This window comes from Bufo bufo, chromosome 3 (assembly GCF_905171765.1).
Source record: "Bufo bufo chromosome 3, aBufBuf1.1, whole genome shotgun sequence".
NCBI lineage: Eukaryota > Metazoa > Chordata > Amphibia > Anura > Bufonidae > Bufo > Bufo bufo.
In genome coordinates, this window is record NC_053391.1 from 235360751 (window position 1) to 235378519 (window position 17769).

Genomic DNA, 17769 nt, shown 5'->3' on the forward strand with positions numbered 1-17769 from the left:
CTAATACTACTGCCTTGGGGGTGTTCACATTGTTTTATACATAAGTAATTCCATTAGGCCTTGAATATGTAATTGGGGTGAAATAGCAATTTAATACTACTGCTTTTATGGTATTCACATTGTTTTATACATAAGCAATTTCATTAGGCTTTGAATCTATAATTGGGGTGAAATAGTGGTCTAATACTACTGCTTTTAGGGTGTTCACATTGTTTTATACATATACATAAGTAATTCCATTAGGCTTTGAATATGTAATTTGGGAGAAATAGAGGTCTAATACTACTGCTTTTGGGGTGTACACGTTGTTTTATACATAAGTAATTCCATAAAGCCTTGATTCTCTAATTGGAGTGAAAAAGCAGTCTAATACTACTGCTATTTTACACTTATAGTTACTGCTACTGTACAGTATGTCCGACAGACAGGTGCCAGGGCCTTCCAAGGGAATGGGCTGTGGCAAAAATATTTCTGGAGCTGGCAGCAGATGAAAGGTGGGTGATAGCAGCAGTTGCAGCAATACGCCAGAGCTGCCAGTGTCATCCAGCGGCCGTGTTTTCACCAGCAACCCAGCTGTCCTTGATTTGTTGACTCTGTCTTCATGATCATCAGACACCCCCAGCCAGGTGTCGGTGGGTTCCTCTGACACCACTCTTAGTTGGCATTGCCCAGGAACAAGCTCTGTGCCTCCACCCGTCCTGAACCTGCCTCTTTCATTTTCTGCTCCTCCTGTTTGGAAAGTATTGTATGCTGCCGACTCTGCTCTGCTTTTTAGCGAGGACGAGCTTATTAAGGAGAGTCAACAGCTACTGCCCAGCCAAGATTTGGAAGAAAGATCCGCTGCTTCCTCCTGTAGGCGGGCAACTTGCAACAATGAAAATCGCATGAGAGAAGGTGTTGCGAGCGGTCAGGCACGTGGCCATGAGACTGGTGAGGGTGACATCATACGTGGGAGCAGGTGAAGATGGGGGTACATCATAATCATCAGGGGGTGAGGTTGGTAGCTTGCACGTGAAACAGCAGGTGAGCCAAGGTGGAGAGTCCCAAGCTGTCCTTACTTCTCCAAAAAGGCTGTACCAGCCCTACACACTTATGTTGAGCAGATGGTGGGCCAGTCCTTGAGCCTGTCTTAGCCTGTTACAGTACATGGCAGCACTGACGCGTGGAGCTGTAACTATGGTCAAGGACAATATCTGTCCTTTACAGCCCACTGGTTAAATGTGGTTCCTGCCCAGGCACACCAGGAACTTGGTCAGGTGACAGCAATTCTGCCTCTGAGTTCTCAAGCTGTGATTCCTGCGCCAATGTCCTCCTCTGCCTCTTCACCCTCAACCTTGTCCTCAGCCTCCACTGAAATGGTCCTGCAGCATACCACTTATGCAGAGCACAGCGGAGTTGCGCTGTTCTGCATCTGGCTTGCCTGGGCAAACGGAGTCACAGCGGGGAGAAACTGCTCCGTGTCTTTCAAGAAAAAAATCAAATCCTGGTTATCTCCTCGCCAACTGAAGATCGGAACCATGGTCACTGATAACAGGAAGAACATTGTGTTGGCGCTGTGTCAAGGAGGGCTGACCCATGCGCCCTGCATGGCACACATGTTTAATCTGGTTGTAAAGCGGTTTCTGAAGTCTTCCACCCAACTGCAAGACATCTTGAAAATGCCCAAGAAACTGTGCATGCATTTCAGCCACTCTTGCACTGAAAAACACGCCCTCCTTGAGCTGCAAAGGCAGAATAGCGTTCCCCAATATCACTTCATATGCAACATTTCACCGGTTGGAACTCCACCCTCCACATGTTGGACCAACTATATGAGCAGAGAAAGGCAGTAAATGACAAAGACCAGTACTCCCCCATGTGACTTCGACGTTAGCCAGTGGCAGCTCATTTGTGACACCTGCCGTTTGCTCAGGCCCTTAAAGGAGGCTACTTTATTTGTCAGTTGCCAGGACTACGGGATGAAGGATGTCATTCCACTCCTGGAGCAGATGCTGATAAATCTGGCTGGCCAAGGAACAGGAGACGCAGTGCCTACATTTCATGGCCACCTGAGGCCTGTGGGAGCTCAACTGGCAGAGGAGAAGGATGACATTTAAGCAATGTATACAGAAATGGGTGGTTTATCTGCACAAGTGACAAGAGGAGCAGGAGGGCAATGAGGAAGACCAGGCAGATGACTCCGACAGACCGAGGCAGTATGCAGTGGAGATGAAGGCAGGGAATCCCTCCAATTCCTTTGTGCAAATGGCCAAATGCATGCTGAGTTGCTTGCCTAGTGACAGCCGTATTATCACCATTCAGCAGAGGGATGGCTACTGGCTTTCCACCATGTTAGAAACTCACTACCAGTCCAAAATGGGGGCTTTTTTTTCCACCTGTTGAGAGGAAGGATAAAGTCAACTACTATCGAAACATCCTATGGAGTCAGTCAGACGCTGCCTATGTGCGCCATCGCCCATCCTCACAAAGGTCTGACCGGGGGACGCCCTCTGCACTCACGCTCCACTGCCATGACTGCTGGAGGAGGGGGGAGGCAGGAGCAGCACCAGCTCCATCAGCAGCAACTTAAGTGTGGAGTCTCTAATCAGCACTTTTCTTCACCCGCCTATGAAGAAACCACCCAGCAGCAGGTTATGGAGCAGAACCTGAACCAGCAGGTAGTGGCCAGGATTTCCACGTGCCAGTGCCTAATGCATCAGACTAGATCATTCTGGGAACCCCACCAAAACATTGTGAAAAATGGCCCATTATTTCTGGCCACCTGTTCAGCCACTATTCTGATGCTGCCACCCGCCTGATGCCACACACCTGCTGCCTCTGCTACCATCTTCTCCTACTGCTACTGTCTTGTGCTGTTACTGCCACTGTTGTTGCCCCCTACCTCCTCACTCTGTGAGTGGGCCACTATGTTGACTCTTTATGCTGTTGCCAACCCCACCACTCTGTGACAGGGCCACTATGTTGACTTCTCATGCTGTTGCCACCCTCACCACTCTGTAAGGGGGCCACTAGTGTCCCTGTTTGGTCATGTTGACATCACCGTTTATTTTACCCTTCTTCTGATCTGTCAGAAGAACCGAAAAAGGAAAAACACAACAGCATCCATAAGGCCTCTATCACACGGTCAGTATGTTGCATCAGGATTTGCTCATAAGACATCCTCACGTGGCATCTCTGTTTTGGACACACATTTTTTTCTTATCAATACTGATGAAATACTGATGCAAAAAACTGACCAAATACTGACCGTGTGATAGAGGCAAAATGCCAAAACTCATGCAAACTGAGCGTGAAGCCTCTAGCACACTGTCTAGCACACTGTCAGTATTTTGAATCAGGATTTGCTCATGATTTGATAGCCAAAAGTAGCAGTGGGTACAAAACACAGAAGACATATAAATATTCCCATCACATGTCATCTCTGTTTTGGACCCACTCTTGTTTTCTTTGACCTTACCAATACCGATCACTGACCAAATTGGGATCATGGGAAGGAGGATGCTTAAAAGACAGGATGTGTTTTTTTGGGATTGTTCTAATGACGGATCATAAAAAGGGGAAAAAAAACAGTGACGTAAACAAAAACTTACTGTTGACACCCTCACTCTGTCATGGGCCCACTACCTGTATCAGCGTGTAACAGAACTGGTTCTCTAGCACTCTATGTGGAATCAGCAGACGGTATAAAAGGAGAGCGCTCTTTGATTCTATAGTAGAATCGAAGAGAGCGCTCTTTGATTCTATAGTAGATTCTATAGCGCTCTTTGATTCTATAGGCTGAGTTCACACTTTAGTTATTTGGTCAGTTTTTGACCCGTAACTGACCAAATAAGTGAAGTATTCAGACCCCCGACCAAACTTTCATACAGAAATAATGGACATACTCTGAACCAGCTTGATCATGGTGAGACCTATACAGTATGTGTTCTGGTACACTGTCATGGGAATATTTCTTGCCCTAAAACCATACACCCTATACTGTGCTTCCCTTTCTCAAAATCTGACAAAAGATGGCTGGGCATTCTGGTCACAAACCAGTAACGATGCACCACCATGCCAAAGCTCAGGCAATCATGGTATGACACTACCCAACTGAAGGACCTCGTACAAGTTCATCCAGTAGTGTAGCTACACAAGGCAGACTGCTATAACAGTTTTTTATATAGTGCATATATGCACTGCCAGATAATAACATTCAGTCAGAACATCTGACGCTCCTGTTTGTGCACCAGCCTAAGTGAAATCTATATTAGGCCGGCTGACTGGGTGGGAGAGGTCCAATATATTTTATATAATTATAAAATGTTCATTATATATCTAAAATCTGTAAAGTTATGCAGGCACTTTTTCACATATACCACATCCAGCCAAACAAAAAATAAATACTTGCCCATCTGGGCTCTAAATAATCGTAATCAGATTTACTCACTTACTGTTCCATACTAGACTTACATGGCTTTCTTGTATGTCTAAACCAGTTCGCAGATGCTATATAGTCCACTACTGAGCCCAGCAGTTCCATCTAGGTTGAACAAGGACCCGCCACAAAAGTAGGCAAAATGTGTACTGGGCTAAATCAGAATAGCAGGCTCACTCCAATCTTCCCAAAATATTTCAGGCCCAGAAAACACCAAAGACTCAGCTTTCCTGGACACAAACAATTTGAGTGAAATAAAGAATACCTCCGGAAATTTGCTTGCAGTGGAAGTGTAGTCTGAATATGTAGAGTATATGCTGAATGTAGGTGGAGAAGGCAGTTACCATAGCCTAACATTTGCTTTTTACATGGTTACTTACTGTATGTATAAAAATCAGGGTACTGTTACCTGAAATTTGTTTTATTAGAAATAAATAACTGTTTTAAAATGTGCTTATTTGTATTCATGTTTTATATATTTCAGTTCGCACATGTTCTACCCCTGAAAATGTAAAGAATGGTTGGTATGGTCCTGAAAGGGAAAAATACACTTACAATGACACAGTAACATATGAGTGTTTTGAAGGATTTGAGCTTGTTGGTCAATCTTCAATTACCTGTCTCGAGAATGGAAGATGGAATTATAATACACCAGTGTGCAGAAGTAAGAGAACCATTTTAATATCTGATCTAGAAGTTCAGAACTAAGCCATATTTAATCCATTGCACTGAAATATGTTTGCAGAGTGCAGAGGTGAACATCCCAATTGGGAAAGGCTTACCTGATGTTACAGAACAGGATCAAATTCTGTTCTGTTTGCTTCTAATCAATAAACCTACGCTTGCTTCTAAAATACTTAAAGGATAACTGTCACATTTAGACCCTAATTTCAATTTTCATATATGTAGTTACTAATAACATGATATTCCAGAATCCATTACTATTAGACTGACTTACCCCATATTTAATAAGATTCAGCCCTTAGCAACCAGTCTGCATAAAACTGCAATTTCACTATTCAGTTAAGATGGCCGCCACTGCCCTCACCCTGAGGCTAATCCCGCCTGCCCTCACTAGCCAGTAACAATAGCCCCCCAAAAGTGTCAGTACCCAGAGCCCTCCCCCCTTAAAGGGTTAATCTCCTGCAGCACAAAGGGGTCCTCTTACCACATGTTGCTTTCATTTATACACTGAGCAGACGGCAGATCTTCCTTCCCTGGTCTGCGCTGCACCAAATCTGCATTCTCAAGCTCTGCTGAGTGAGGGAGCGTCTGCCAAGCGCAGGGACAGGGAGAAGTGCACACAGCCCAGGCACTGTTATCAGCTGCTGGGGAGGACCTGGCTTTAATCATTTACTTACAGTCCCTGGCTGTCAGTAATCTGACCTTGCACGCAGCCTGCTTCTGCATCCTCCGTCCTTCAACAGATAGACGGACCATGCCTAGCAACCCTATTTTAAGCACAGGTAAAAGTAGGCAGAACAGGGAACAAAAATGTGGAATTAAGGGGTAATTGAATACACAGTGAAAAGTTGAAATAGGGCCACCAAGGTGATATTAATCACCACAATCCAATACTCCAAAAAAAAATAAAAAAAAATTGACAGTTATACTTTAAAGGAACTGTGTCACCAATTTTTTTTCTTGCACTTAAAACCATTTAGTAACACACATCCTTCTTTTCTAATGTGTTTTAATTTTATCATTGTTGATTTCTTTATTCTATTTCCTGAACATTATTATGGGGCTGCCACCTTGCCTGAGCTGTTCTTAACAGCATTTAGAGAGCATTGAAAAAATAGCTTTACGGCAGCCCTATGGTCCATAGACACAATGGTCAGGAGGGGACCTCATTTACTTCTATGGGAGAGTTTTCTAGGCATGCTCTGTGACCATTAGTGATGAGCGTGAGGGGCTATATTCGAATTTGCGATTATTTCACAAATATTTGGGTGAATATTCGTCATATATTCGCGAATTCAAGATTATTTTCTTGACTGCAAAAAAATCTGCAATGTAGTATTTGCTTAATGCGCGCAAAATAGACACGTTGGGCACTTTTGCTACATTTTCTAAGCTGCTAAAAGTTTCCTGAGACTGGAGAAAATGGTTGGCACGGCAGAACTTTAAAAATGGCTTTATGTGCAGTTAGAGTGCTCCAATATATTTGTGATTACGCTAATCAGCACTAATGATGCGAATATTTTGGCGCAATGTGTCAAACTTCACATTATGACTATATATCACTATATTCTAAATATTCGCAAATTCTCAAAGTGCCAATATTCGCAATTAATATTCGCGATTTGAATATTCGCGCTCAACACTAGTGACCATGCTGAGGTCAGGAGGGAGCTGTGATACCACCTATTATGAATGGTGGATCCTGTGTAGTCTGTATACAAAGGTGCTATAATAAGGCTACAATGATAAGGAGATGACAGCAGTAAAGTCATCTGTACAGACCAAGAAGTGTTCTTAGTGGCCAGTTGGAGAACTGTAGGGTTCATGGTTTTTGTTTAAATATAGATATTGATGAAGACAATTAAAAATAACATTACCAAAAAATCTTTAAAAACTTATTTAAACAGTAGGTCATTTTCTGATGACACATTTCCTTTTAACAGTAGGGATCATGCACATGGCCACATAAATACACTGTGTAGGAGATGGAGGGAGCACCATGCCTCATAAGTGAACAATGGCTGAAAATATAGATTTCTGTTTTCAAATGGCCAAGTCAGAGTCTCACCCTAGTGAGAAATTATCAAACGATTCGAAGAGGGTTGCATCCCAAAATATTGATGAACTGAAAGACAGTTGCCGGAAGTAATGTTCCAGCATTCTTCCTCAATGTTGAGCAAATCTTATATGCAGATACAGGAAATGTTCAGTGGTGGTTATTGCTGCTAAAGTGGAATCTCACTGCACTGTGGATGTTTGCTCAGTGTGTGCAATAAAAGATATGAGTGGTACAATTGTTTGTGCTGTTATCTTAGTTAGATTACATACATTGTAAGCATGCATAAATTATATATATGTATATAATTGAAACTTAGATAATCAGAACACATTTCATTAGTTATTGCAGAAATCCAGGTCATTTCAAAGGGTTCAATTCCTTTTTTTAAATTAGATTTTAAAAATGTTTTATGTATGTTGTATTGCCATAGAAATGGTTTAAAATGATACATTTGCATAAATAAAATCTTTTGATGTATTATTATCATTTACAGGGATATCTTGTGGACGTCCTCCAAAAGTAAAGAATGCAGTATTTGAGGCAAAAGACTTTTTATTTGAATCAGAAGCAGTTTATAAATCTGAAGAAGGGTGAGTTTGATTTTGGTTTATAAATATTTATTAAAGCCAGCAAAATGGAAAATACCAGTGGATCTCAATAAATTAGAATATTAAGGAAAAGTGAATTCATGTCAGTAATTCAATTAAAAAATTTAAACTCACATATAGACTTATTGCACACAAAGTGATCTATTTCAATTATTTATTTCTTTAAAAGTTACTATCTCAGAAAATTTTTATATTATATAAAACCAATTTAAAAATGTTTTTAATACAGAAAAGTATGTACAGTTCATGCACGCAATACTTGACTAGGGCTCCTTTTGCATAAACTACTGCATCAGTTCTGCGTGGCATGGAAGCGATCAGCCTGTGGCACTGCTGAGGTGTTATGGAAGTCCAGGTTGCTTTTATAGTGGCCTTCAGCTCATCTTCATTATTGGGTCTGGTGTCTCTCATCCTTCTCTTGACAATACCTCATAGATTCTCTATGGAGTTTAGGTCAGGTGAGTTTGCTGGCCAATCAAGAACAGTGATACCGTACCAGGTATTGCTACTTTTGGCAGTGTGAGCACGTGCCAAGCCCTGCTGCAAAATGAAATCAGCATCTTCATAAAGCTTGTCAGCAGAGGGTAGCATGAAGTGCCCTAAAATTCCTGGTAGACAGCTGTGCTGTACATCATATACCACAGTGGACCAACACCATTAGATGAAATGGCTCCCCAAACCATCACTGACTGTGGAAACTTTACACTAGATCTCAAGCAACTTGGATTGTGTGCCTCTCCACTCTTACCTTTTAACTTAAAACAGGAATTTTGATCACTGATCAATGGTCCAATCCTTTTTCTCCTTAGTAGTGTTGGGCAAGCATGCTCGGCCGAACACCTTTTTCACTTGAGCATCGCGATGTTCGGCACATCGCGGTGTTCGGCCGAGTACCGCATGTGCTCGAGCACGATGCTCGAGTCTCCTCCCCGCACATTTGTTGGCTGCTATGCAGCCAATAAACATGCGGTGAAGTAGTGCCACTCACTATAATGTCGTAGCCATGTTGGTTAATGGCATTACAGTGATTGGCTGGCCGGAACACGTCATCGGGTGCTATATAGCACCCGATGACGTTTGAGCATCCTAAATATCTGTGACATTCAGTATAATTTATTTGCGCATATAAAACCTACACTACTGTACGTGTGACATACTTATAAGCATATATACCATTTAATATGCTCAAGGCGAGCAGTAAGGGACAGGGAAGTGGCTGTGCTGCTGATGGTGCATGTAGAGGCCGTGGCGCTGGGCGCTGTGAAACTTTGCCAGAGCACAAGAAACACACTCATCCACGATACCTAGCTTCATGTCCCAGTTTGCAGGGCGGCGCAGGACACCACTCTCGAAGTCACACTCTCCAGTCGGTTAAGCACCACCCTGTCTTCCACAAAGTCCAGTCTCAGTAGCCAAGAGTCTGGTCAACAGAATCCTCACCATGATCCTCCTTCATCCCATCATGGAGAGTCTTGGCAAACAAGTGATCCCACACTTGGCTATTTCGAGGAGCTCTTTTCATCGCCATTTCTTGATTTGGCCCTCACCAAGCCTGCTTGAAGAATGACATGATGAGATCTTGTGCAGTGATTCCCAAACTCTTGAGCATCTACAGTCAGAAAATGATGACTGTGGGGAACGGTAATTAGTGTTTCACGAGGTGGATGATGATGATCAGACACAGTTGCCAATAAGTCAATGGCAATTAGTGTCTCAAGAGGTTGATGATGAGGATGAGACACAGTTGTCAATAAGTGAGGTTCTTGTTAGGTCAACAAGTCAGGAGGATGACCAGAGTGAGGAAGTGGAAGAGGAGGTGGTGGACAATGAAATCACTGACCCAACCTGGGAAGGTGGCAAGCCGAGCGAGGACAGCAGTACAGAGGGGGAGGGATCCACAGAACTGCAACAGGCTGGAAGAGGCAGTGGGGTGGCAAAATGGAGAAGGAGGGCCACACCAAACAGGCCCTTCAATCTCCCTTGCTAAGTGGTAGGTGTTCCGCGGTCTGGCACTTTTTTGAGGAAAGTGCGGACGATAAAAGAATTGACATTTGCAACCTGTGCTGTACCAAAATAAGCAGGGGTGTGAACACTAGCAACCTCACCACTACTAGCATGATCTGCCACATGGCATCAAAGTACCCTAATAGGTGGGCCGAACGCCTGGGTCCACAATCAGTGTCTGCGCGTCACACCACTGCCTCCTCTTCCCCTGTGTTACGTGCTGGCCAATCCCCTGTCCCTAACGCAGGCCCGGATGCCTCCCGCCCTTCACCTGGACCTTTGCAAGCACCATCAGCTAGCTCATCCACTTCTGTGTCCCGGCGCAGCGTACAGATGTCCATACCCCAGGCCTTTGAATGAAAGCGCTGTAACGGATCTCCTAGCACCCCGACCGGGTACCTCCGCTGAATGGATGCTCCTAGTGCTTTCCGAGGACTCCAAGCACTCCACTTGACACCGTACGCACTGCAGACCCCACGAACCGCCGAAGCTTGGCTGAGGCCTCACCGTCTCCTACCCACCCTGGACCTACGACAAGGCTCCAGTGGGTGAACCTCTCCTAAAACCAGAGAGCAGGAACAGCTCTTAAAAGAGCTAGTAGTTATAGCCAGGGGAGTATAGCAAATCTCCCAGCGTATAGCAATCCCCAGCGTCGATCAGTTACCCAAACATCAGCCTCAACATGATAAAGGGTAAAACAGGAACTTTTTATTGAGGGCTACCCGCCCGTATTTATGCAGGTCCCCATCTGGTGTACACGCCCCTAGGGGACCAGAAGGAAGACTGTGACACAGGACAGATACGTAGCACTCAGGATACACAGACACAACACATCCCCACAATGCATCATGGTTTCCTCCTCTCTGCCCTGGAGACACCCGAGGAGTAATTCAATTATCTCTCAGGACAAAGGGAAATCGCCAATACACATGTGGATACAACAGGACAGGAATCACCACCCAAACACACAATGTCACACCCCCACAGCAAACACAGACATTTAACATATTCCCAGATAGCTGAAGTCTGAGTGCATATCATTAGGTGAATGGCACTCAGAATACACAAATACAATAAAATTAGCTATCTGGGTACCCTCACATAACAAAATACAATTGCAAAGACAGATTTAAGCTGTGCGGCCGGTCTGTCTTCTCCTTTAAAGTTAGTATGGGCCATAATCCTGAGGCAAGAGGCTGGTAGCCAGGCCCCTCCAAAACCCAGTGGCGAGGTTGGTTTCGCCACATATCTCCCCCTCCCAGGGAAGACTAACCAGATACCTGACCTCATGCCGGTCGGTATCTGAGTTAGTCTGGCAGTCCACCCACAACCCAATACTGGACCTGTTGAATTTTGGGGCCTGGCTCTGTTCTGTATGTCCCCAGCTGTTGAGGGGGCATCTGCTACTCCTTGCTTCCTTGTTGCTCTCTAGCTTGGAGCTGTAGGTACTTGGTGGGCAGAGGCCGACTGCGCTCTGCCCAGATGCCAGCGCTTCCACTGGGGTAGCCTGTGGAAAGTCAGCCTCTGGAGAAGAGGATAGAGGAGGGCAGAGGCCAACTGCGCTCTGCCCAGGTGCCAGCTCTTCCGCTGGGGTAGCCTGTGGGATGTCCGGCTCTGGAGAAGAGGATAGGGGAGGGCAGAGGCTGACTGCGCTCTGCCCAGATGCCAGCTCTTCTGCTGGGGTAGCCTGTGGGGAGTCAGGCTCTGGATAAGAGGATAGGGGAGGGCAGAAGCCAATTGCGCTCTGCCCAGATGCCAGCTCTTCCGCTGGGGTAGCCTGTGGGATGTCCGGCTCTGGAGAAGAGGATAGGGGAGAGCCAGAGGCTGACTGCGCTCTGCCCAGATGCCAGCTCTTCTACTGGGATGTGGTCAGGGAATCCTATCCCCAGGACCTTGTTGCAGATCGGCTGTGGAGAGGAGGAATCGCTTACCTCCTCCTCCTGGCATTCCTGCAGGGTTGGTGGGGGATCTGAACCGGCCGTCCAGCATCTCTGTAGGGCCGGTGGAGAGACCTCGGTCCCATCTCCACCTGCCATCGGGAGGTCTTCCCAGAACCAGTCGATGAAGCTCCCTACTTTGGGAGTTGGTAGGGAAGCAGGGGGTATCGCCGGCAAGTCTTCCCAGTTGCAGGAGGGCAGATCTGGCTCTGCTTGTCGAGTAGGTTGGGGATGAATGGAGCTGAGCAGGTGTTGGTAGGTCTTCTCCAGCTCCCACTCCCTTGTTACCAGGTGGGTCATGTCTTTGCTCACCTCCCTTCCGTCAGCATAAACATGCATGCCCATCCGGTAGTCGTAGATATCCCAAAACCTAGACTCCTCAGTGCTGCCAAGATCAATGTCCTCCTCCAACGCATCCCATAGTAACCCCGGTCCATCAAACTCCTCACCCTCGGGTCTGTCGTGCTCAGCCATCCAGGGGGAATGTTGAATGACATGCCACCTTAGGGCCTGGTAAGCGTCCTCTAGCCAAAGTTCCTTACATACCAGGTTCTGGAGCTCTGTTGCCCAGTCATTCAGGGGCTGCTCTCCCAAGAGACCCATCCGCATCGCCACACGCTTCTGTAGCCGCTGCTCATAACTGGGGAGACTCTCACCTCGCCGCCGCTGGGCATTTTCCAGGGCATCATACCAGACTTCCTTTCTGTCTGCATCCCTGTAGTCTGCGGCTGCCTCCTCCTCCTTGTCATAGAACGCTGTCCGAACACTAGCCGATTCCATCCTGCTGTAGCCAGGGGCGCTGTACGGATACTAGCGTTGCCCTCAATTTAGTAAATCCACGAACGGTGTCTCCGAGCTGCTTCTCCTCACACTAGGACGCCATCCCACTGCTTGCCACCAAATGTAACGGATCTCCTAGCACCCCGACCGGGTACCTCCGTTGAATGGATGCTCCTAGTGCTTTCCAAGGTCTCCAAGCACTCCACTTGACACCGTACGCACTGCAGACCCCACGAACCGCCGAAGCTTGGCTGAGGCCTCACCGTCTCCTACCCACCCTGGACCTACGACAAGGCTCCAGTGGGTGAACCTCTCCTAAAACCAGAGAGCAGGAACAGCTCTTAAAAGAGCTAGTAGTTATAGCCAGGGGAGTATAGCAAATCTCCCAGCGTATAGCAATCCCCAGCGTCGATCAGTTACCCAAACATCAGCCTCAACATGATAAAGGGTAAAACAGGAACTCTTTATTGAGGGCTACCCGCCCGTATTTATGCAGGTCCCCATCTGGTGTACACGCCCCTAGGGGACCAGAAGGAAGACTGTGACACAGGACAGATACGTAGCACTCAGGATACACAGACACAACACATCCCCACAATGCATCATGGTTTCCTCCTCTCTGCCCTGGAGACACCCGAGGAGTAATTCAATTATCTCTCAGGACAAAGGGAAATCGCCAATACACATGTGGATACAACAGGACAGGAATCACCACCCAAACACACAATGTCACACCCCCACAGCAAACACAGACATTTAACATATTCCCAGATAGCTCAAGTCTGAGTGCATATCATTAGGTGAATGGCACTCAGAATACACAAATACAATAAAATTAGCTATCTGGGTACCCTCACATAACAACAAAATACAATTGCAAAGACAGATTTAAGCTGTGCGGCCGGTCTGTCTGCTCCTTTAAAGTTAGTATGGGCCATAATTCTGAGGCAAGAGGCTGGTAGCCAGGCCCCTCCGAAACCCAGTGGCGAGATTGGTTTCGCCACAAGCGCAAATACCCAGCCACACACCCACAGGCCATAGCACTAAATGCGCACCTTTCCAAATTGCTGGCACTGGAAATATTGCCCGCCGCCACTATTTTTCCCGGTGTGCCGTCCCCGCCTTACACCAGCATATGTCCTGTAACATCACCCATGCCCTGAACAACACAGTTATTGGGAAGGTCCACTTAACAACTGACACATGGACAAGTGCTTTTGGCCAGGGACGCTACATTTCCCTGACGGCAAACTGGGTGAACGTTGTGGAGGCCAGGAGCAAGTCGTACCCTGATATGACACAGGTGCTACCCACGCCAAGGATTGTGGGCCCTACTTCCATCAAGATTTCCGCCACCACCTACATTAGTGGCTGCAACCCCCCATTTTCCTCCTCCACTTCCACCTCTGAATTATCATCTTGCAGCACCAGTCAGCCATCAGTCAGTCGCTGGAAGCAGTGTAGCACTGCAGTGGGGAAGCGGCAACAGACCGTGCTGAAACAAATTTGCTTAGGTGACAAACAGCACACCACCGCAGAGCTGTGGCAGGGTATAAGGGACCAAACTGAGCTGTGGCTCTCGCCACTCAACCTACAACCAGGCATGGTTGTGTCTGATAATGGCCGTAACTTGGTGGCAGCTTTGGAGCTCGGCAAGCTCACACACATACCATGCCTAGCCCACGTGTTCAACTTAGTGGTTCAGCAGTTTCTCAAAACCTACCCCAACTTGCCTGAGCTACTGGTGAAGGTGCGCCGCTAGTGCTCTGGCCTAACACATCGGGATGCTTGGGGGCTCTACCGAGCCCCCGAGCATAATGAAAGTCAATGGGAGAACCAGAGCATTAAAGCAGGCACCCCCTCCTCTGAAGAGGGGACGGTGCCTGGTCATAGAAAAGGGTCAGAAATTGATGGAAACACCACCGAAATGGTTCGGGAACAGCATAGGGAGGATGTCTGAATGCCTCTTGGACTCCCAGGTCGCTGCTGGGAACGATGTTGTCTGAGTAGTACGCCACTTTTACAGACTGACCCTAAAATGCAAAAAAAAAGAAGATAAAATTGATTTTAGAGGAAAAATTGTTAGGAAACATTCTTTCCTGTATATTTACTTGTATATAAAGTTTAAGTGCTGCCAAAAATTACAAGGAAGAGGCACTCCGATACAACCTGTATATCACATAATGGAGGGCCTCATTCACAGTGTGGTACAATTGTTCAGGTAGTGGGACTCCTACACACTAAGTGAAAGGGCTGCCAAAAATTACAAGGAACCGGCACTCCATTACACCATTACATGCGAGGATCTGCAGGTGAGCTGACCTTGTAAAATATAGGTGAGAGCCTGCTGGCGAGCTGACCCTCTAAAAAATTATATGCCAGGGCCTGCAGGTTAGATGACCCTGTAAAACATTATATGCATGGGCCTGCAGGTGAGCTGACCCTGTAAAACATTATGTGTGGGCCTGCAGGTGAGCTGACACTGTAAAAGATTATATGTGAGAGCCTGCTGGCGAGCTGACCCTCTAAAAAATGATATGCCAGGGCCTGCAGGTTAGCTGACCCTGTAAAACATTATATGCAAGGGCCTGCAGGTGAGCTGACCCTGTAAAACATTATATGCGTGGGCTTGCAGGTGAGCTGACACTGTAAATGATTGTAGTTGGGGGCCTACTGGTGAGCTGACCCTCTAAAAAATTACATGCAAGGGCATGCAGGTGACCTGACTCTCAAAATAATTATATGCGAGGGCCTGCCGGTAAGCTGACCCTTTAAAACATTAGATACGAGGGCATATAGGCGACGAATAAGCATGTTGATATGATAGAAGAGGAGGAGGAGGATGAGAAAAGGAAGATTCAAATATATATTCTTTTTTGTGGTGGAAGGGGTGCATGGGAATACAGTGTATTCAGTACATTATAAACAACACGTTTAAATAGCCTTTATGTTCAGCCGCTTTCCTCTGGTGGAGTCGAGAAGTCAGCGGCAATCCAGGCCTTGTTAATTTTTATAAGAGTCAACCTGTCAGCATTTTCAGTTGACAGGCGGATAAATCTGTTATAATGCCACCAGCAGCACTAAATACCCGCTCAGACAAAACGCTGGCGGCAGGGCGAGCCAGCACCTCCGAGGCATAGAGCGCCAGTTCGTGACACGTGTCCAGCTTGGACACCGAGTAGTTGTAAGGCACTGAGGGATCATTGAGGACGCTGACACGGTCTGCTATGTACTCCTTCACCATCTTCCAAAATGTTTCCCTCCTTGTGACACTAGGCCTCGCATCAGGGTGAGGGTGCTAGCGGGGTGTCCTGAAACTGTCCCATGCTTTGGAGAGTGTTGCCCTGCCTCTGTTGGAACTGCTGTGTGTTCCCCTCGTCTCCCCTCCTCGGATGCCCAAAGAACTACGGACTCTGCCGCCAGTGTTGTCAGCTGGAAATTTTTGGAGCAATTTTCAACAAGGACCTTCTGGTATTGCACCATTTTGCTCGTCCTCTCCACCAGAGGAATGAGAGATGAAGTTCTCTTTGTAGCGGGAGTCGAGAAGGGTAAACAACCAGTAATCCGTGTTGTCTAAAATGCGTATAACGCGCGGGTCGCGGGAAAGGCAGCCTAACATGAAGTCTGCCATGTGTGCCAGAGTACCAACCGGCAAAAATTTGCTGTCGTCATCAGGAGGATCACTCTCAATCTCCTCATCCTCTTCCTCCTCTTCTGCCCACCCACGCAGAACAGTTAGAATTAAACTTCCATGGGTAATACCCTCTGTAGCGGAGGCAACTGTCTCCTGCTCCTCCTCCTCTTCATTGTCCAATTTGCGCTGAGAAGACGAACTAAGGGTGGTCTGGCTATCACCCTGTGTAATGTCTTCCCCCTTTTCCACCTCTTCCACATGCAAAGCGTCGTCCTTAATTGTGAGCAGTGAGCGATTGAATAGACACAGAAGTGGGATGGTTACACTGATGATCTGTGTTGATTCCTCATAGTTTCTTAAAACCTCACAGAGGTCAGACATCCATGCCCACTCATCGCTTGTGAATAGCGGAAGCTGACTGGAAAGGCGACGACCATGTTGCAGCTGGTATTCCACTACTGCCCTCTGCTGCTCACAAAGCCTGGCCAACATGTGGAACGTGTAGTTCCAGAGCGTGCTCACGTCGCACAACAGCCGGTGAGCTGGCAATTTCAAGTGCTGCTGCAGCGTTGACAGAACACCTGAAGCGGTCTATGACTTGCGGAAATGTGCACACACGCGGCGCACCTTCACCAGAAGCTCAGGCAAATTGGGGTAGGTTTTGAGAAACCGTTGAACCACTAAGTTTAAGACGTGGACTAGCCATGGGATGTGTGTCAGCTTGCTGAGCTCCAAAGCCGCCACCAAGTTACATCTATTATCAGACACAACCATGCCTGGTTGTAAGTTGAGTGGTGAGAGCCACAGCTCAGTCTGGTCTATTATCCCCTGCCACAGCTCTGCGGTGGTGTGCTGTTTGTCCCCTAAGCATATCAGCTTCAGCACGGCCTGTTGCCCCTTCCCCACTGCAGTGCTACACTGCTTCCAGCTACCGACTGATGGCTGACTGGTGCTGCACGCGGATAATTCGAAGGTGGAAGTGAAGGAGGAGGCGGAGGAAGAGAAGTGGGGGTTGGAGCCACTAACGTGGGTGCTGGCGGAAACCCTGATCGACGTAGGGCCCTCAATCCTTGGCGTCTGTAGCACCTGTGCCATCCCAGGGAACTACTCGGTCCCGGCCTCCACCGCATTCACCCAGTGTGCCGTCAGGGAAATGTAGCGTCCCTGGCCGAATGCACTTGTCCATGTGTCCGTGGTTAAGTGGACCTTCCCAGTAACTGCGTTGGTCAGGGCACGTGTGATGTTACGGGACACATGTTGGTATAAGGCGGGCACGGCACACCCAGAAAATTAGTGGCGGCTGGGGACTGTGTAACGCGGGACAGCCGCTGACATCAGGCTGCGGAAGGCCTCAGTGTCCACAAGCCTAAATGGCAACATTTCCAGGGTCATTAATTTGGAAAGCTGCGCATTTAGTGCTATGGCCTATGGGTGGGTGGCTGGGTATTTGCGCTTGCGTTCAAAGGCCTGGGGTAAGGACATTTGGACGCTGCACTGCGACACGGAAGTGGATGTGGTCGCTGATAGTGCTTGCGAAGGTCCAGGTGCAGGGCAGGAGGCATCCGGGCCTGCTCCTTCGACAGGAGATCGGCCAGCACGTAGGGGAAGAGGAGGCAATGGTGTGACCAGCAGACCTAGATTATGGA

General features: G+C 47.2%; 1 protein-coding gene across 5 annotated transcripts in view; it reads left to right on the forward strand.

Annotated features, from left to right (window-relative positions):
* LOC120995068 (C4b-binding protein alpha chain-like) overlaps window positions 1-17769 on the forward strand; it is a 694048-nt gene that overhangs the window by 145273 nt on the left and 531006 nt on the right. For all 5 annotated transcript variants that reach the window (XM_040424045.1, XM_040424047.1, XM_040424046.1 and 2 more), the window contains 2 exons: window positions 4902-5081; window positions 7654-7750. In XM_040424045.1, coding sequence (XP_040279979.1) covers window positions 4902-5081; window positions 7654-7750 — 277 coding nt within the window. The remainder of the gene's footprint in view (window positions 1-4901; window positions 5082-7653; window positions 7751-17769) is intronic.